The 21343-nt window shown below is 40.3% G+C and overlaps 1 protein-coding gene across 7 annotated transcripts in view; it reads right to left on the bottom strand.

Moving 5' to 3' along the window:
* Positions 1-21343, bottom strand: part of CTBP1 (C-terminal binding protein 1) — an 84106-nt gene that overhangs the window by 24566 nt on the left and 38197 nt on the right. For all 7 annotated transcript variants that reach the window (XM_050947828.1, XM_050947827.1, XM_050947826.1 and 4 more), the window contains one exon: positions 3745-3889. In XM_050947828.1, the coding sequence (XP_050803785.1) occupies positions 3745-3889 (145 nt within the window). The remainder of the gene's footprint in view (positions 1-3744; positions 3890-21343) is intronic.

Genomic DNA, 21343 nt, shown 5'->3' with positions numbered 1-21343 from the left:
AAGGCGTTTGAAGATAATAAGAGTTTATGGTGCTAAGCACCTGGCAATAGCTGGTCTGTAGTGAGCAAGGCATGGAGGCAAGAAGGTGAAAGAGAGCAAGAGAGAGACTCCTGCTGACTTCAACAGAAGTCGGATTGGGCACCAGAGATTGAATCCAAAATCCTTTGTAGCCAATGGCAGTTATTCCCAAAAATGGAATAGACTCCAAGTGAGTTGGCTTTAACACTATGGACACATTTGCCACCTTGCAAGGAAATTATTGTCCAGAAAACTCTTGCAGTACTAAATATAAGCTTCATAGTTAAGAAAATAACTTTTTTTCCGAAATAACCCTAGCGAATGTTGTTGATTACTTTAAATACATTTTGTCCTGCTTAAATGTTGCCTCTTCTCAGCTACTTCCACGTACTGTGTGTAGGGTGACCAGATAGCAAGTGTGAAAAATTGGACACAGGGTGGGGGGGTATTAGGAGCCTATATAAGAAAAAGCACCAAATATCGGGACTGTCCCTATAAAAATCAGGACATCTGGTCACCCTAACTGTTTGCTCCCTTTCTATTTACCAGCTGAGACTCCTGACAAAATTTGTGTTCAGACAGCTGATGATTCCTGTTGCACATTTCAATGGCGATGAGTAAGTACTTTTTTCTTCAGCAACTACTAGGGTATTTTTCCCTGTAGATATTTGTACATAAACAAAAATTAAATAAGCTGCTTCAGCTAACAAAGACGGCAGCTGACCATCCACTTTGGCTTGAGGGAATAATGACAACCTAGCTTTAATATTATGAACTTCAGATCTTGTGAAGCAAGAGAGGCAGAACAGTATTCTCTTCAATAATAGGAACAATGTCACTAATTTGATAAATCATCATCTCAAACCCTATTTATCTACAGTGTGAATCCAAATTTCTTTATTCTGCTGGCTTGCACTTTTATTGACTTTTGAGATCAATAAAAAAAACAGCATAACTATTTTTCCTTTCAGTGCTATGTGGAATCATCTGCTGAGTCACTGCTCTTAGATTTACTAAGCTAAAACAGCTTCCTTTGCTGGCATATCATTCGTGGCATCCTGCTAGCACAAGCTGGAGTATGAATCCCAACATTGTAAAAGAAAAAGGCAAATTAAGTACCCTTGTTTAACTGGAGGGTAAAATTACATTAAACCTATCATATTAAATGGCTTTATTTGGTTATATAAGAAAAAAGTGCCCTTTTCATGGAACAAAAATACAAATTGCATGGGACAATATTAAAATTCATAAATACATATTTTAATGCCCAGCATCTACCAAACACTGCTTTCTACAGGGTTAGAAATGTTTCATTACATGTCTGAAGAAAGAAACAAGGAACTAAAACTCACCTTTCAGCTTGTTGGAGCTTTCCTTGCTCATTGTACAGTTGTCCCTAGAAGGCTGTAGGGAGAAGGGTCACGTAACCTTTCATCTAAGTTCAGAGGTTTTTTTCCCTTCTCCCACCTCTAGTTTACTACATATAGGCAGCCAAAATAAGGAGTAGTAGCAGGAGGAGAACAAGAACAAGGAGAAAGTGGACAAGCACAAGACTTACCATAGAGAAAAAGGGTATTGCCTTCCCACATACTGAGAAAACAGTACTATATTATTATTAGGGGCGTGGGGGTAGAATAGTTTCTGTGATTTCTTCTACACACTTCCCCCCCAGCCCCGATCTCAGTGGTCTGGTCCAGACACACACACACACACACCCTTAGAAAGCCCAAAACTCACTGGCTTCAGCCAAAGCCCCAGCCCTATTTGCCTTCTATAAGCTCGTTCCTACCTCCCTGATTACATCATCTCCACTCAGGTTTTTCTCAGCACAATAAGCAGCAACTCACAAGCTCGTGGAAAAAGTGAGATTTTTCAAGTTTTTCCATGGGAAACTCTTGGTTCTACCTTTTTTTTGAAATACACATCAACCAAAAATGACAGCATAAAAAGAATGCCGCTATAATCATATCTACAAAAATTCTCATGTGCTCTCCACTAAGTAGGCTTCTGATAAAATACCTGGCATTTACAATAGATGCTTCTGAATATTGTTGCTACTACCACAAGACCTACTTCCACAGCACATTTCAGCAGTAGATGAAAATGGTTTACAAACAGTAATTAATTCTCACATCACCTCTATTAGGTATGTATTATTTATGCCAGTTCTGCAGAGGGGGAACTGAGTGACAGGTAGGTTAAGTGATTTTGCAAGCAATGGTAAGTCAGTAGTTGAATCCCAGTCACCAGCTCTAGCCAGATGGAGCTTAAAAATCAGACTTTCAACTTTCATCCAGTTTTTATTGACTAAAAAGCAAAACTGACAGTCATTTCATTGGGAGGGGACAATTTTATTCATTAAAGATAGGCATGGATCAATACCCTAGATCCTAATTTTATAGCTTAAATGAGTCTAATCAGAACCTCAGACCTGAGCACTTAGAAATGCTGCAATTTAGCATTTAGATCTGAATCAGAACACTCTCAAAGTCTGCGATGTTCAAGTTTGGACAGTTACAGAGATAGGTTTGAGTTGTGAACTTGTAATCCAGCAAAGATGCCTGCCTGCACGTACAGATCATATTCTGGCCTGGAGTCCCATTTGCTTCAGTAGGATTCTGCACAAGTAGAAACTTTTGCAGGACTGAGGTCTTAATTGTGAACCCAGAGTTAGGGTTTGGACCCAGTATTTTCCTTCAGGTTCACCTCTATGATGCAAGTTTACAAACGAACATGTCTGTGTTCATCACAATGCATATGTCTAACCTTATTAATGTCAACTGGAGTTCAAGGTAGGCACCAAAGGGAGAACAGCCCCCTAAACATCTTCAGATCTAACCTGCTCCTGAAGCATTTGTCACACTAGAAAAAAAATCTACTGTAACTATGCCTAGAAGCCAAGGAAACTGGTGTTGGGTGGTTCACCCTTATTTACTATCAAACAACCCAGTACTACAACCACTTACTACTTGAGCGGGACTGACACTGCAATAAGTACTACACTGGGTAGCAAACGTTTGCAGGACCTAGTCAAAAGAGATAGGAAGAAAATCTTCAGGTAATTTGTTCCCAGTTTATTCAGAAAAACTGAAGAAATAACCTGGAAACTTGTAATTTGAGAATACAGCTTTGTTTTTGACTGTTGTGAATCAAACAACAGTTCAAATCAGACTGCAGCTTTTGAATAATGGGAGAGTGAAGTTCCTCTCCCCAAAATTCTCCAGTGGTTTTAGTTTATTTTTCATGTAATTACAATTGATTCTTTGATAAAACTGATATGCCTGATTTGTCTACAAGGCAAAGATTCTGAACTAGATCTTATAGTCCAAACACAGGTACTAGACCATAGATAATGTTTCATTTTATTTTTAGTATGGCGTAATACTGACAGAATTATACATTGTGACTGGATTACAGTCTGTAGCAATTTAAATAAACAGACAGAAAATCTCCTGTTTATTGTTTTTAAAAAAAGTCTGCTCTTAGTCTTGAAATGTGCCTTGAATAGACAGACTGCCATCCTGTCACAAATCCATTATCAGTTAATTAACTAATGCTAATATCATTATAATGATTTTTGAACATTTTGATGAGAAAATTATACAGCTTATATATTATGCTAGCACAAATTATACAGCAAATGTTGATGCAAAGACTTAGATGCTATCACATTTCTGGAAGCAACTAAAACATGTTCAAATAAAAGAGTGTCTTTAATAATCATACCTAAATCCCCAGCAGATTTGATGTCAATGTTATCAAAACCACTGCCAATTCGGACAATTATTCGAAGTGCTTTGAATTTCTCCAGGTCTTCTCGTGTTAAAGTGATAGTGTGATACATCAGTGCACCCACTGCTTCATTTAGTACCTAGAATTAAAAAAAAAATAAAAAAAATAATAAACCTTGCTTTATGTAATCTGATTTTTTTTCCTTTTCATTGCATTTGGGTTTCATCATGTATTAAAATTTAGCAGGTCTGAAGGACTCTAATAATTACAAAAAATCAGTTTTATTTTTAAAAACTTTTCTACAAATATTTTCAAGCATCTTGGTAGGCATGTCTTTTTTCACTATAAAATTCTGCAAAAAGGATATGTTTATTAGAAGTCCTAGTACATCCAAGTACTTTCAGAATCGCAGACCAATACAAGCACAGAATTTGAAGCCTCAGAGGACATAGGTTGGACACCACTGAATTATATCTGGGCCTGTTCAGGTTACCGTATGGCACTGGGGAAGATTGGCGGGGGCGCTGGGAAACAGTGAGAGACATTCTTTATGGAACGAACGGCCTTTTGTTTAAACCAGTGAGCTCCGTGCATGTGTGTATTTATTTACCAGCCATGCGGTGGTAGCATCAATGTAACAAACAGGTGTACAAGTGACTAATCTTTTTGTATTTTACTTTTAAAATTCAGGACTCTCCTAGAGCTATGGGCAACTTGGCAGATGGTGATCTCCGGTAATTGTATATTATTTCACACTAACTTACTTTCTTGATGATGTTAGCACTCTTTGCACTTAGTATGCCATAAGATTAAAATAAACCATTAAAAATCATGATTAAGGAGGAAAATATTGAGCTCTCAAAAAGCAAACTAGAGAACTCTGAATTTAGACAAAGAACTCCTGTGCTAATGCTAGCTATTAAAACGATTCCTGGTTGTTGAATTTCACCTGAATAATGCTCATCTGAAGTGCATTACAAACCGTACTGTTACTAACGCAAAAAGACTAGTTACTAAGGAAGGGTCTTATGCTTTGAGAATACATGTAGAAAATACATTCAGTGAAGGAGTTCACCCATTACTGAAGTTACTTAAATTCATAGAAAGAAGGCTAAAAGGTTGCAAATTGCACTAAAAACAAAAAGACATGGTTTTTCTACTTTTATATATAAAATATGTAAAAGATGAAATTATAATACAAAATAAACAGAGAAGGCTTTAACAAAAAAACCCACAACTTTTAGAAAAATTGGCCATGCTGTATAGAGCTGATTAACTTAACTAGACCATGCATGCCAACATATATCTGTAAAGTACCATTGGGACTACGGTGATGGGTGCATTAGAAATAGATTAGTATAGCACAGCTTATTATAGTATAAGAGGCATGTTCTGCATTTTTTCAGCACTTCCTGTAAAGGGGTTTCTGTACGCTGCAATGTTCAGCTAAAGAAAATGAAGCTTATTATAGGTACTGTAACTTGCAGCACTAATAGTCAAAGACAAACTGATGTAATTTTATTACAAAAACATCAGCTAGTGTCAATTTCAGTAAGATAGATAGCTATAAAATAGAAAGCTGGAATTTCACATAAACTCAAATGTGGCAGCCAGAGTATTTTCTCTCTTGCTCTCTAACATGGGCTTTTTTTAATTCCCTAAACTAGAAATGTATAAAAATAGCATGGTTCCAGAAATGAAAGTGGATATAAAAAATGAAATGGCCCAAATGGTATCAATTAAGTATATGTCCATCTGCTTCCATCGGATATTTTATCCTGCCACTGTGATTTTTCAAATAGAAAGGGTTTGTTATATAAGGTCAGGTATAGGACCTTTGTTACCTGCCCTCTATTATAGGCCAGTATTTATTTATTTATTTCCCTTTCGTGGCTGACACACCAATTTACCTCCATTAGAAGCTGTAGGAAACTGCCTGCTTCAAAGTCATTGTGACATTACTCTTTGGACTGGCTCATACGGTTTGCAATCAGAACTGGGCAGCCAGGTCTTTCAGCTCCTCCTCCTCTTCCCCACAATGACTGCACCAGTATCAAAATGTATTAAGTCCTCACAGGCCTTAACAGAAACTGTGCCACAGATATGGTGGACATTTATGTTTTAAAAAGAGCTTTTCAAATACTGACTTGAGTGCTGACTGTCACAAAAAGTGTGGGGGAGTCAGAGCCCGGCACCCCCAATCCCTGCAATTCACCGTGACTCTCAGCCAGCCAGTAAAATGGAAGATTTATTAGATGACAGGAATACAGTCCCAAACAGAGCTTGTAGGTACAACTAGGACCCCTCAATCAAGTCCCCAGAGTGGTAGGGAGCTTATCCCTCAGCTTTGGGGTTCCGTCCGTTTTCCCAGCCAGCTCAAAACGAAAACCGCTCCAGCAGTCTCCTCCAACCTCTGCCTCTAGCTCCTCCTCCAGCCTTTGTCCAGTTTCCCAGGAAAAAGGTGTTACCTGGCCCCAATCCCCGCCTGGGCTCAGGTTACATGCTCAGGTATCCTCACCCTGGTATCCCATCACCAATGCAGACAGTCTCAATAAAACACCACACAACATTCCCAGCTCAATTCGTCCTACTCCCTACTCCGTCACATTGACTACTTAGGGCTACAATTCCTCTTCGTTTTCCTAATTATGTAATTCTACTTTAGCACTGAACTATCACAGTCATTCTGGGTAACATCAGCTGTTCACCACCATAAGAGCTTTTCTTTGTAATTCTTTTGGGAGGAGATAACTCTTAATGCCTCTCGTTTACACAAAAATCTCACAGCCTTAGCATAACGTGCTAAACCTCAAATAACCAGGCTGGGAGCAGCATTCAGGACATAATGTAAACCTCAACCCTTATTTTTCTTTTTCTGGTGCTCATATATTGCTGGATTCTGCTCAGAGGCCTGATTCAAACCCTACTGTAGTCAGCAGAAAGATTCCCATTGGCTTCAAAGGGCTTTGGATCAGACCCAGCGCACAGAGTGAGAATACAATTAGCTAGGGCTCAGACAACCCAGGACTTCATTTGAGCCATATTACAGGGATAAAACAAATACCTTTTTTTTTGGTTGCAATTTTGCAATTTTTTTCAAAATGATTATTTTATACTTTTTGGGATATAAACTAATATTAAAAATACTGTTAAAGCATCACTAGAGAGTAATGCATTTCACTTGGTCCTACAGCCAGTAACCATGCTAACGTAGCATTCCAAGATTGATTGATATTGACAGTATTGCTCTCAGTGGACACCAGGGGTTTCACAAAGAAGAAAAAAAAAAAGAGGAAGATTTACATTTTTAGTGTGCAGAGTGCTCCAGATCTTGCCCTGGATATTTGTTGCATCAATATATTTATTCTACAGTTATTTGATTTGGGTATTTGTTATTTGTAGATTGCATTTAATTCAAAATTTATGATCAGCAATCTGTAATAAACAGCAAGACTATAACAAAACGTAAGGCAACTGTAATGGCCAGCAGAGTGACCTCACCACACATTAAGTGGGGATTGGTCCTGCTTGGAGCAGGGGGTTGGACTAGATGACCTCCTGAGGTCCCTTCCAACCCTAATAGTCTATGATTCTATGATTCTATGAAGTGGCAAGAAGCCGTTTTCTGGTTTACTGGAAAAGGTATGTGCCCCTTTAAGGGCTAAAGAGTCAGGGAGTGACTTTTTGCTACAGCTGCAGACCAGCTCAGTGTGGGGATGCTGCAGCTGCACCAATCTACTTAGTCCCTCCCCCAAGGTGACCAGAAAAAGCAGGGTGTGTGTGTGGGAGGGACTATATAGGTCCACGCAGCTGCAAGAAAAGCCCTCTTGTACCTGGACCAGGAAGAGCAGCACTCACCCTCCCATGCTTGGAAGCGGTGAAATACCAGGTCTGGTCAGGATCCAGAGGGCAATGCACTAGTCCTACCTTTTTCGGGGGGGCGGGAGGGGTCTGGGAAAGAATTTTCCCCTCATCATCAGTTTGGGCAAGTGGAAGTGTGTGTGGGGGGGGGGCGGGGGTGTTTGCCTTCCACACAGCAGATTTGGGGGCAGGGGTACTTAGTTGGGTGAACATGAAACAGGAATAGGTTATGATGTCACAACTCATTATGTAAACATGGACAGATGTCCAGTGCAGGTACTCCATAGGGATGGGATACAGGGATGAGATCAAACGAATTGGTAAAGGAACAGAAATGGGGTTGTGGTGTTCGGGGCTCCTATGACTGGTACGGCAGGGAGCCAACCTCACCCTTTAGATTCCCCCTTAATTGGTGGAGGGTGGGGTGAAGAGAGATAGAGCTTCAGGTTGATGGGAAAGGGGGATGGCTGACAGAAGCCCCCGGGGTGTTTACTGAAATGATGATGGAATCACCTGCACTGTACCCTTTTATCTGCCGGGTACTCCCAGATCCTTAAGAATAAAGTTGCGGCCTAATTAAACCACATCCAGCATCTCCTATCCTTCTTCCAGCATATCTGGACAATGGCGCAATAGCTCTGAATAAACTTAACATGACAAAAACTATCAAGCAGCATTACCCATGCAAGCAGAACCTGACAGATTACCAAAAAACCCGTTAGTTTGTGTTGCCTTTTTATGGTTTCAGTTTCCCAATAAAAAACTAACATCTGAATGTTGATTTTATCTCTGCAGTGTGTTTTACTGCCAATAATCCACTTGCCCAATGGTATAACTTTATGCTGTAAGGACCTAAACTAATGCTCACTGACTTCTGTTGATTAGCACTACCTTAGGCCCTAAAAATTGTTACATTTAATTCAGACTACATGTACACATATACACCCCCGCACAACACGTTATGTTATACAGAACATTAAAAAAAGCCTGCCTTTATGCTGTCATGTTTACAATATAGTAAAGACTTAAAATTTCTATTTTTATGGTAGCTTTTTAAAAAAAACAAAACCAAACAAAAAAACCCACCAAAACAATTTGCCTAAATTAAACAGGGCTGGTCTTACCATGAGGCGAACGGAGGCAGCCGCCTCAGGTGCCAGACTGTGTGTGCGTGTGTGGCGGTGGGGGGGCACCACTAGGACCCAGAGTGTAGAAAATTGTGTCTGTTGCTGGTGCATATGTATTCTCTCTACTCTAGATGCACAGAGATGGGGGAGTGCTGTCCTGGAGGAAGGAGGGCACAAGAGACATAACAGGTAGGCAGGCAAAAAGATGAGAGGGAGTAACAGAAAACAGCAGGAGTTGCAGGGAGAGAGGAGGAGCCTCTTATGTACCTCTCTGGCACCGCCAGGAGCCTGGACTGATTAACACCAGCTTCTCAGGGAGCGTCCTGTTTCCCGCTGCTTCCCTGAACCCACTGGAGGAGAATAGGCAGTCAACTGAAGTAGTAGGAGTCAGTTAGGCCTTTAAGACACTGATTATCTTCCCTCACTCAGGCCCTGCTACCAGCCTGCTTATTTGTCCCCTTCAATTGAGTGTGGAGAGCCACTACAGCTGGCACAGAACAGCAGCCATGAGTGAAAGAAGAAAATGCCTCTCTGGGGCAGCATTCAGAAAAAGAAAGAAAAGCTTCCTTTGCTTTCTATCTAAGCAGGAAGGAGCTCTCCTGAGATACATAGACACAAATGTTGACGATGAGCCTTCCAGCCCCAGAAAGGATGTGAATGGTGAGGAGATGCCTGATCTTCCACCTAGTCAGAATGCAGGTGACCTGGCAGCGACTGCAGCATCCATATCTCCATCTCAAATGGATGTAACCATGCACATTCCTGAAGAAAAGCGTAGATTAAAGAAGAGTGCGGAGGAACAGCAAGAAACAGCTGCTGTCGCTGAGTTTAGTTCCTTAAGTACTGCATGGGCCATAGCAAGTGAAAAACTCCATGTTTCCCGAAGACAATGAAAATAGATGTTGCCATCCAACACATTACTGGCGTGAAATCCTCAGTGGTGACAAAGTGGAGAGGCCATGGCTTATGCACTCAAAAACCCAGAATGTTGCATACTATTTTTGTTGCAAACTCTTCCAGTCTAATGTTCTAGCCACATTGGGCTCTACTGGAACAAAGGACTGGAAAAGTCTGGCTAGAAATCTGGCATGCCATGAGAAGGCAGCAAATCACCAGAGAGCATTCCATAGGTGGAAAGAGCTTGAGAGGAGACTAAGGTTAAAGATCACCATAGATGATCAGCATCAAGAGAAGATTGCATCAGAGTCTCTTTACTAGCAAAATGTTCTGAAAAGGCTCATTGCCATCGTGAGAATGCTTGCTACCCAAAACGTGGCACTGCGTGGCACTTCAGATCAGCTGTATGTGCCAAACAATGGAAACTCTCTTAAAATTGTGGAGCTCATGGCGGAGTTTGATGCTGTACTCCAGGAGCATCTAAGAAGAGTCACCACCCAAGAAATGAACACACACCACTACCTTGGAAAAACAATTCAAAATGAGATCATACAGTTACTGACAACAAACGGCAAACAGAAGACTGTGGCAGATCTGAAGTCAGAAAGATATTACTCTGTTATTCTGGACTGCACACCTGACATCAGCCATATGGAACAAATGACTTTATTCGTGCGTTTTGTAACAACAACAGAACCTAGTGAAAATGTCCCTGCAATAGTGACTGTCAGAAAGCATTTCTAGAATTTATTGACATTTGTCATACCAGCTCCTGTAGTATCATCAATGTGCTTCTTAAAAAGCTGGAAGATACGGGAATTGCAATAGCTGACATGAGAGGTCAGGGCTACGATAATGGCGCCAACGTGAGAGGAAAAAACAGAGGAGTGCAGACACGGATCTGAGAGTTAAACCTTTGAGCTTTTTTTGTCCCATGCAGTTCCCATTCATTGACCTTGGTGGGCAGTGATGCAGCATCAGCTTCTAGTGAGGCTACTGAATTTTTAAATGTAATTCAAAGCATCTATGTATTTTTCTCCGCATCAACTCATCGATGGCAAATTTTGAAGCAAAATCTGGGAACATCCTCTCTGACACTGAAACCACTGAGTGCCACACGATAGGAAAGTCGAGTGGAGGCGATAAAGCCTATCAAACACCAAATTGAAAAGACAGATGATGCCATAGTTGCCATTATGGAGGATAATGCTATGACAGGAACTGTTCGTGGGAGAACAGTGGCAAAGGGAAATGGAATCACCAGAAACATACATAACTTCAAATTTCTGTGTGGCTTAGTGTTCTGGCATGACATACTGTTTAAAATAAATGTTGATAGCAAGAGACTCCAAAGTGTTGACCTTGATATATCTGGTGCAATGGAACAACTGGACAAAGCAAAGTCATACCTACAGTTTTACCGGTCAGATGAGAGATTTCAAAACGTTCTGAAGAGTGCACAGAAGTTGGCAGAGGAAGCTATTTTCCCACCTATTCAAGAATACAAGAGTCATCGAAGACGACATTTTGATTACGAGGCACAGGATAATCCAATAAGAGATCCAAACAACAATTCAAAGTTGAATCCTTTAACCAGGTGCTAGATTGTGCAATACAGTCAGTTGAAGAACATTTCATGCAGTTCAAGGAACACAGCAGTATATTTGGGACGTTGTATGATATTCCATAACTCCTCGCTATACCTGAAGAAGATCTAAACCAGCAATGCAGGGCACTAGAGACAGGGTTGACACAAGATGACATGCATAATATTGATGCAAGTGATTTAGGTGATGAACTGAAAGCCCTTTCAAGGTAGATTTCAACAGGATCAACTCCAAAGGCTGTTCTGGAATATATGTGAACAAATAAGATGACCACCCTCTTTCAAAATGTTTTTGTTGCTCTACGCATACTTCTAACACTTCCTCTAACAGTTGCCAATGGAGAATGTAGCTTGTGCAAGCTGAAGTTAACAAAAACACATCTACACTCCACAATGACACAGGAGAAGCTGGTTGGCCTTGCAACCATCTCAACAGAGTGTGAGCTGGCCCAGACTGTGGACCTTCAGCAGGAAGCAGTTCAAATCTTTGCAACCAAGGTGGCACAGAAAGCACCACTTTGATTATTCAAACAGATAGAAATGCCAGTGTTTACTACACGGCAAGAAAACTTACATTTGCTGTTCAGGCGTTTGAAAGTTAAGTGTTACTTAAAATTTTTGAACAAGGCATTTAAAGCTGTTAGTTCTCGTTTATTGCGGTAGGTAGCAGAGCAGTACCATGAGAGGAGTAGAACAGGAAGAAGGCAGAATTGAGACCTTTCAAAGTTCTGGCCCAAGCAAGGGGGCATGGGGGCGTCATTTGAGCTCCCCGCCTCAGGTGCCAAAATGTTGTGGGCCGGCGCTGAAATTAAACCACTGCTTCAATCCCAGAAATAATTGACAGTCCATGCAACTGCTTTATCACTGTAGTCAATCTTAGATCACAGTCTCTTAGAACACTTCTCCCTTAGTACACTTTCTCTAGTGTTTAAAATAAAAAAAGCCCTCAGTTTTTAAGGAAAGTTCTTTTCAGGCTACATAGTTTCTATGCATGGATTCACTTGTGTTTTCTATTAATAAATCTAGAATCATTTAACATTTAAACTCAGTCTATTAGAAATGCAAGCTGGATTGAAACCATCTTCACTGGAAGATTCATTATGCCATGAATGTCACTGATAACATATCAACACAGTAAGCATGGTCTTAAATAAAATAAAAAAATAAACAGATGCAGGAAAAAAATCACCATAATAATCACAAACATTTTTGAAGCACAAGTGATCCATCGCTAGTATGGTATTGAAAGGAGCAGTGAGATGCCTGTTGATGACCAACTACATTAGAGACTCCAAACTGTCTGCAAGATTGATAAATTGCTTCTTGGGCATGGCAGCACTTTAAGAGTTTTGACTTTTTACACTGGCAGCCTGCCCTGGTGCACAGTGTTTCACAAGATCTGCAATGTTAGCACATGCAAATGTGACTGCGGCTGGAATTTAGGGGTCACGTGCTGTTGAGAAGCACCATGTAACACCTAATCTGACTAGACTTACTAAACTGTTAAAAATCTTTCATTAAAAGGCCTCATCCAAAGCCCAATGAAGTTAATTTAATGGCTCCCATGAACTTCAGTGGGCTCTGGATCAGATCCAAGGTGAAAATTCACACAGCAATATAGATAGAGGTTATGGAAGATTCCCAACAAAATCAGAGGTTCCACTTTGGTACAGATATGGAGACTGACTCCAACCAAGCCCTCCCTGTGGGTTGGAGGGTTGTTTCCACCCCGCTGAAGTATTTTCTCACCCTTAAAGGTGCCAAAGGGCTCATTTCCCCTTGAGAGATTAACACAAAACTTTTAAACATGTCAGGTTTGAAAATAAATACACTCTTCCTTCTCATTTTTAAAAATTATTATGCTTTCTTTGTTTGCTAATATCTAAAGTATTTATGGTTTGAAGAAGGGCCAGCTACCACTCAGCTCATATACTTCTAATTGTTAATCCTGCAGTAAAATTATACTACACTATCTGTGATATCAAAGTAAACAATAATGATGTTTAAATGCAAGATTATGGCTTCAATGTAGAATCAAAGCAAAGAAGCTGACGGTGGAGTAAAATGCTTTTATTCATACACAAATATAAGATAAAGAGCAAATCAAAGAAAAATCATGTATCAGGTCCTCAAGGAATCCATCTCAAAAGCACTTGTAGGAGAGGGAGGTGATCAGGAACAGTCAACATAGATTCATCAAGGGCAAGTCATTCCTGACCAACCGGACTGCCTTCTATGATGAGATAACTGGCTCTGTGGATATGGGGCAAGCAGTGGATGTGATATATCTTGACTTTAGCAAAGCTTTTGATACGGTCTCCCACAGTATTCTTGCCAGCGAGTTAAAGAAGAATGAATTGAATGAATGGACTACAAGGTGGATAGAAAGCTGGCTAGATTGTCAGACTCAACATGTAGTGATCAATGGCTCAATGTCTAGTTGGCAGCCTGTATCCAGCGGAGTGCCCCAGGAGTCAGTCCTGGGGCTGGTTTTGTTCAATATCTTCATTAATGATCTGGATGATGGGGTGGATTGCACCTTCTGCAAGTTCGTGGATGGCACTAAGAGGGGACGGGTAAGATACCATGGAGGGTAGGGATAGGGTTCAGAGTGACCTAGACAAATTGGAGGATTGGGCCAAAAGACATCTGATGAGATTGAACAAGGACAAGTGCAGAGTCCTGCACTTAGGACAGAAGAATCCCATGCACTGCTACAGGCGGGGGACCGACTGGCTAAGCAGCAGGTCTGCAGAAAAGGACCTGGGGATTACAGTGGATGAGAAGCTGCATATGAGTCAACATGGTGCCCCTGTTGCCAAGAAGGCTAATGGCATATTGGACTGCATTAATAGGAGCCTTGCCAGCAGATCGAAGGAAGTGATTATTCCCCTCTATCCGGCACTGGTGAGGCCACATCTGGAGTATTGCAGAAGGGATGTGGACAAATTGGAGCGCGTCCAGCAGAGAGCAACAAAAATGATAAGGGTGGTGGAGGACATGACTTATGAGGAGAGGCTGAGGGAGTTGGGCTTATTTAGTCTGCAGAAGAGAAGAGTGAGGGGGGATTTGATAGCAGCCTTTGATTATCTGAAGGTGGGTTCCAAAGAGGATGGCGCTTGGCTGTTCTCAGTCGTGGCAGATGACAGAACAAGGAGCAACAGTCTCAAGTTGCAGTCAGAGAGGTGTAGATTGGATATTAGGAAAAACTATTTCACTAGGAGGGTGGTGAAGCCCTGGAATGGGTTACCTACGGAGGTGGTGGAATCTCCACCCTTAGAGGTTTTTAAGACCTGGCTTGACAAAGCCCTGTCTGGGATGATTTAGTTGGGGTTGGTCCTGCTTTCAGCAGGGGGTGGATGAGATGACCTCCTGAGGTCTCCGCCTACCCTAATCTTCTATGATTCTGTGACACAGTAGAATAATACTAGCAACTTCTACTTTTTTATTGTATATTGTTTAAATGTTTGCTCCGCTATGAAAGCTCTCCTTTAGGATAATTTTAGCTCAACTCATAAAAAAATCTTTTTTTTTTAAATTTCTACATTGAAAACAATCATTACATATTTCTGAGTCCTGTAAAAATGGACTTCAACTGAATGTTAACCTTTTAAACCTCATGAGGTTTTAAATTAAACCAAAATATGGAAATGTAACATTTGGTAAGTGACTTTATTTTGTGCTTTGGACTGGAGCAGTGAGAGGAAACAGTTGCTTTCTAATTGAATTCAGCAAGATTTTGATGCTTGAATTGTATGCTATGTGATATAATAAAAGTCTCCTTTCCAAGGGAGCATGGAACTCTTATTAACTTTGCTGTGAATTATGTGCATACATTATAAGGAAAACCAGAAGTGATTTGGTTGTTTGATTTTCAGCATAGCAGTCCAGTGAGTCAAAAAATCCAATATTTAGTAGCCTATATAGGTAGCAAGACATATGATAATGCATAGTTAAAAGTGAGGAAGTATATGCAGTTTGAACTGAACCCTGAACCTCCGTCCAGAATATAAACTTTGTTCTGACGATATAATAAATCAGTCCTTCCTGCTCCCTCCTACCTTCCCTTCTGTGGCCTGAAAATTTGTAGGCATGACTTAATTTCCGTCTCTTTTTGCTTGGCTTAGATTGTTTTTCTAGTTTCATATCTCACATGCTCTGAGGGCTTCCTTTTGGCACTACAAAAAGCACCCTGAGCTGTAGACTGTAACACAGTGATTGGGAAGCCCAAGAACAGTAAGAAAGTCGAACTCAGGGAGATCCAGGCACCACAAAAGCACTAGGGATCAGCCTGACTCTGTAATTCTTTCCATGGGTACACAAGATAAATAGTGAAAGTGGATGTAAGAGAGGACTCAGAGGTAAGAGAGGACTCATGTATGCCAGAAAAGGGGTATTACTGGCGAACAGAACTGAATGGGGATCTTGGAACTGGGATAGAAAGGACAGGTTGCAGGTCTACAGAACAGGTTATAATAATAATGATAATATATGGAGATATACCTATCTCAGAGCTGGAAGGGACCCTGAGAGGTCATCAAGTCCAGCCCCCTGCCTACACTAGCAGGACCAAATACTGATTTTGCCCTGGGTCCCTAAGTGGCTCCCTCAAGAACTGAACTCACAACTCTGGGTTTAGCAGGCTAGTGCTGAAACCACTGAGCTATCCTTCCCCACAGATGGAGAGTGTACTGCAATTGTGAAGGAAGAAGATATTGCATGAGCCTGGAGTATAAGAATGTGAGCAATGTAACCTTCTGTGTATGGAAAAAGAGAGGGGAGAAAAGGGAAGAATGCTGAATGACCCAGGTAGGAGAGAGGGAAGCTCAGAGATTCAGGTAATGTTTTGAGAGAATCTTTGGATGCTTGGATATTTGGATAACCAAACCCAAAGTATTGTAAGTTAACCCACCACAGATTATATTCAGTGAAAGCTCCTACTCCAGGGACGGAGAAAACCTGGCAGTTTAATGGAGAGTGTGGTCAGATACAGGTGGAGCAGTGTTAGATTTTGTACCTTTGGGAACACTTTGGGATGATTTCATGAGAGCAGAGACCACCTAAAAGGCATATTTCACTGCATAAAGAAATTAGACAATTAGTTACTGTGAATAAGAGCAATAAAAGTTCTATTACAGATTTTTTTTAAATGAGCAATAGCTTAAAATCATTTTTACATCTGAGTGTGACTTAACGGAGTCTCCATAATTGGATGCAAGGACTCTAGGTCCCAATTATCACACATTCCATATTACTTGGTTTGAATAAAACACTGCCTTTGGCAAAAACATGCTGCTTAACTCCACACAGTCATTGTTTAGACAAGACTTTGTTCTCTGTACTGGTGAGTAAACTCAACATTTACAGTAACATGCTACTCAGAAATCAATGTTTAAATATGCTGACTGACTGTCTTCCCAGCAGTAGTGATCCATGATGGTTAGTGAACATGGGGTAAAAAACTAAAACAGAATATTCCAGTGTGCTGTTCTGCCATATATATAAATCTCTGAACAAACGTAATGCGTTTTCTAACCCCACATTGCAGTTGGTGCTTTAAAAAAGCCTTGGGACACTGTCAGTAAATGTGGCATATCTTTCAGGAGGTGTGAAGCCCTCACTACTTCACTATCCTACCTGTCCTCTCAGGCCGCCTACAGCAATTCCAGGCCCCAGGGGCAAGGGTATCCCGAGGAAGTGCGGGGCCCGGGGCAGAAGTGACGTATCCGTCACTTCTGGGACCGATCACGTAGCCCGCGGGCCCAGAGAGGTCGCCCCGATTCGCTGTACCCTGGGACGGCTCTGCTCAGGGCAGAACAGTCAATGGACCCCCTAGAAAGGCCTGACATTTGGGCGGTGCTGCGCCTGCGCTGGCTGGTGCCCAGTGAGCTGCTGACGCCCAGTGAGCTGCTGATGCCCCGTGAGCTGCCAGCTGTGCTGCTGGGTGCGCTCTTCTGGCATGGCCAGGGCTTCCATATGGCCGCCTTTGCTACTGCTGGTACTGCCCCACATGTGCCTAGGAGTCTTGCAGCCCGCCCGGGCAATTTAAAAAGGCCAAGGACTCCTGGCCGCTGCCACGATAGCAGCTGCCAGGAGTCCTGAGCCCTTTTAAAAAGCCTGGGTCCCTCAGCAATTGTCCCCTTTGTCCCCATCCCATTCCCCTCCTCCCTCACTGGCAGCCCTGTGTCCTCCAAAGTAGCAACCATGGGGTGTTGTGGTCCAGTGTTTTGAACATGAGAGTTTTGAAGTATCAGGAACACAGAGTTCTAATACCAGCTCATACACTTGTGGTCTTGAACAACGCACTTAACAAAACTAAAGTATGAAAAGTTATCTGTAAAATGGGAATGATAATACCCACAACCTCATACCGGTGTTGTGAGGATTACTTAGATTATGTAAAGTGACCTGTCCAAGAGAAGAACTATTTTCATTACAGTTGAAAATTACTATATCTGAAACTTCCTTCTGGTCTGAGAGGTTTTTCCTATATTAGTATATGGGGAACAACAGGAGAATGGGTAAAGACTGGTAATGTTTGCCCATTGTTTATTATTAACATCCTGCTTTCCCAACATACAGACTGTCCTCCAATCCTGTTGCTTCTGCCTATCTACTCTAAAATCTCCCCCCAACACTGTTACACCTATGATCTTCACCCTGCTTTCATAGCAGACTCTTATATCTTTCAAAAAAACGAGTAATATATGAAACAAATTCTGTTTTTATTGAGAAAAATGCTTTTTTGAGATCAGTAAATTACTTCCTTTTCCCTGGGTTTCTATCATCTCTCCTTCTTCCTTCCTTTCCTCCATATCCTAAAATGGTCTGATGTAAATACTTGTTTAGCATCAAGGTACGGTAGAAGTGAAAAAATACGTATTTTGAACAACACAATAATTTAACTGTCACTCTGTGCCACTGTTAGTATGGCCAGAAATCTGAATTTAAAGCGTGAAACAATTATTGAACTGTTCAGCAAATCACCTTGTAATTTTCTTTATTTTAAAACTTTTTTTTTTAAATGGAAATACTGAAATATTGTGTTACATTTAAGATAAAACTTCATATGCAACATTAACTCCATCCTAATATTGTGCTGTGTATGAATTTAGTTTTTAAATATTTTGTGAGATAAATATTATTTGCTTGTAAAGCATCATGCACAAATATGGTGCTATGTAAATAATAATAGTAATGATATGGATACTTTTAGAGCATGACCCTGAGAGGTGCTGAGCTCCCTCCTGTCCTACTGAAGACAATGGAAATAAAGGATGCTCAACATCATGCAGTATTGGGCTCTTAATAAGTGATACAATTAAATTCAGTGTTCCTATGGAGCTTCACATTGGGATTCATTATATACATTCTTTCTGTGATCCTGAGTATTAGAAAACCCAAAATGTGAACTGTGACCTTTCCATCAGAGGTCACCAAAGGTCAACAGTCTTCATCAGATTTCAGTCACCGAAGAAGTGCCCTTTTCAAGCTATAATTTGAAACAAGTGCCCCTTTCAGCTACGATTTTGAATTTCTGAATGCTCATTCCGTCTGGACCACGGATTCGAACAAATACATTTGATATTTCTCTGAAAGGTCATCAGTCTAACAGTTTATACAAATTATATTAATTTCTTCTGTGAGGTGTTTTTGTTGTGCAGGGACTTCCAATTTGGAGAAATTAAGGGTATTATAGGTCAATGATTCTATTGACTGGATTTTAGTTAAGAAATCACTTGAAGGTATGAGGGCTGCAGGTGCCAACCTAAACAACCATGTCCACCTGAAGGGTGGACTGCTGTTATCTAGGAAAAAAAAAGAAAAAAAAATAATCTTTATGTTATTTGCCCATCACATCTTCTCCTAGCTCCTTATCAGTTGGATCCAGCTATTACTCATATTAACTTTCTATGAAGATGGCTTGAGGTAGGACACAAAAATGAGGCGCTTAGAACAACTTTTTAAGGACTATTTAAAATAAATTTAAAGCAACATGCATTGCAGTCTGTTTTAAATATGGATGTACATAAAAATAGAAAACCTCCACACTTCATCAGGTTAAAATATATACATTTTTAAATTAAAGAATAAGAAACGGCCTTATATATGTTACAATTAATCTCTTAGATCCTTAAAAATTGAATAAAAATTTTAAAAAAATACTTTTTAAATATTTATGTTTTATTCTTCTTTGGATGATCTGAGAGAAATGCAGAAGACAGAATGGTAAATCTCACATTTGTTTCTAGTAGTGTCCAGTCAATTACACTTTTAGGTTCTCATGTATTTGCACAGTGTTGAAATGCCTGAACTGAAAACACTACCTGGAAATATTTATTTGTTTCAATGAGTATTAAAAAGAATCACGACATCATTTTTTTGCCGTACATTTTTGTAAAATGTGATTGCTGTTGCAAAACCAAAGCTTATTACAAAACCTAAATTTTGGGACATATTTAAGTTGATTTTGTCCCTTAAATTACCAAGAGGAGACATTTCTTTCAAAACATCACTGATTCTGCATAAGGGGAGGGAGGGAGAGAGGGAGAGGGGGAGAACACTAAGGGCCTAATCTAATGACCATAAAAAAAAAATAGAAAAACTCCCATGGACTTTAATGGTCAGTGTCAGAACTAAAAATTCACCAGCTTGGACCCTTAATTTATAATCTTTTATTAAAAGATAGCTCTTCTAGAAGCATAATTTCTTTTAAAGTGGCTTCTACTCTGTGGGAAATCAACTGCATATTGAAGAAAGGATATTCAGAAAAGTGAAATGGGATCTACTTTTTAAGAGTGAGGAATTTATTTCTCTTTCTTCTCTCCATATTACTTTATATCTCTAAATAAATAAATAAAAATCAAATCAGTCAATGGGAACTGAGTCAGAGAAACTAAGACAACATTGATAGTGCAGGAAAACAATATTTAAAATAATTCTTGATAATGGTTCTGAGAGAGGACTATCATACAATGACTTTTAAAGGCAAGACAGGAAGTCCAAGAATCCACAACAGAGATATCCACAGAGGAATTATTTATGCACTTGAGGACTATGCAGCCATTCCTCTGTTGAACATTTCCATAAGAAAAAAAAGAAAAGAACATTTCCCTTAAACATGATAAGAACGAGGGATACAAGTCTGCACTGTTGATAAGACATAAAAATTCTTTCGACTTCTCTTTATATAGTAAAACACAGCAAAACAGCTAGTACCACTATGTTTAAGGATATCATCAAGCTTTCCTTTATAAATTCTAATTTTTAAGAGTTTAAAGCAACAAAAAAAATTTTTGGATAGAAATCTAATTGCTAAGGAAATAATGAGCACAACAGTTGGTTGATCTGATTATACCAGAAAGGCACTGCATAAAATAGGAGTAATTCACTTAATAACTGAAAGGAAACGATTATTGTTTGTACTTTCAAGAGCTATCTTTAATATACAGCCACCTGAGGAAGGATTAGGTCTTTCTGACATATAAAAATTCTCACCCTTTAAAGGTTTATCAGTGCTATATTTTGTAAGAATGTAGGGTAAATACAGTTAATTGTTCAGTTACCGTTTCAGTTTCTGTCTAACATTTGAAAAAAAGGGCCATTAACTGTCACATGCCTAAATTTTACAATTATTAGACAGGGACAAGACCAATATATATTTGCAGAGGAGCAAGAACATTAGCTCAATTCAATACACAGACTGAATCCCTAACATCTGGAACATATTCAGCCACATATCGCTCCATCTGCATCAGGAAGCAGGCGCCTACCTGGCCTGTCCATCAAGTTAGCATGTGAGCCTGCACTGGCCTGCCATTATACCTCCTTCTGACCTTCAGGAGGCAAGAAGGGAAGACATCCTTGTGAGGTGAATCCCTGTTTCCCCATCTAGTTCTCCTCTGCTATCATGCTCATTGTATATGGCACCGATTTTTGGTAGCTGGAAGACAAGTTTTCCTTAGTTCCCAAGTTGGCAATAATGGACATCTGAGGCCCTGGTCTGTTAGCGAGCAGCAAGAGTAGCAGAGTTTATCCCCATCCTATCGCTCCTGAAATAGGTGAGTGAGGTGTTCTCCCCTAGAAAATGCCAGGGAACTTG

The sequence above is a fragment of the Gopherus flavomarginatus genome, chromosome 3, assembly GCF_025201925.1.
Source record: "Gopherus flavomarginatus isolate rGopFla2 chromosome 3, rGopFla2.mat.asm, whole genome shotgun sequence".
NCBI lineage: Eukaryota > Metazoa > Chordata > Testudines > Testudinidae > Gopherus > Gopherus flavomarginatus.
Note: the sequence above shows the minus strand (reverse complement) of the source record. Positions and strands in the feature narration are given on the sequence as shown.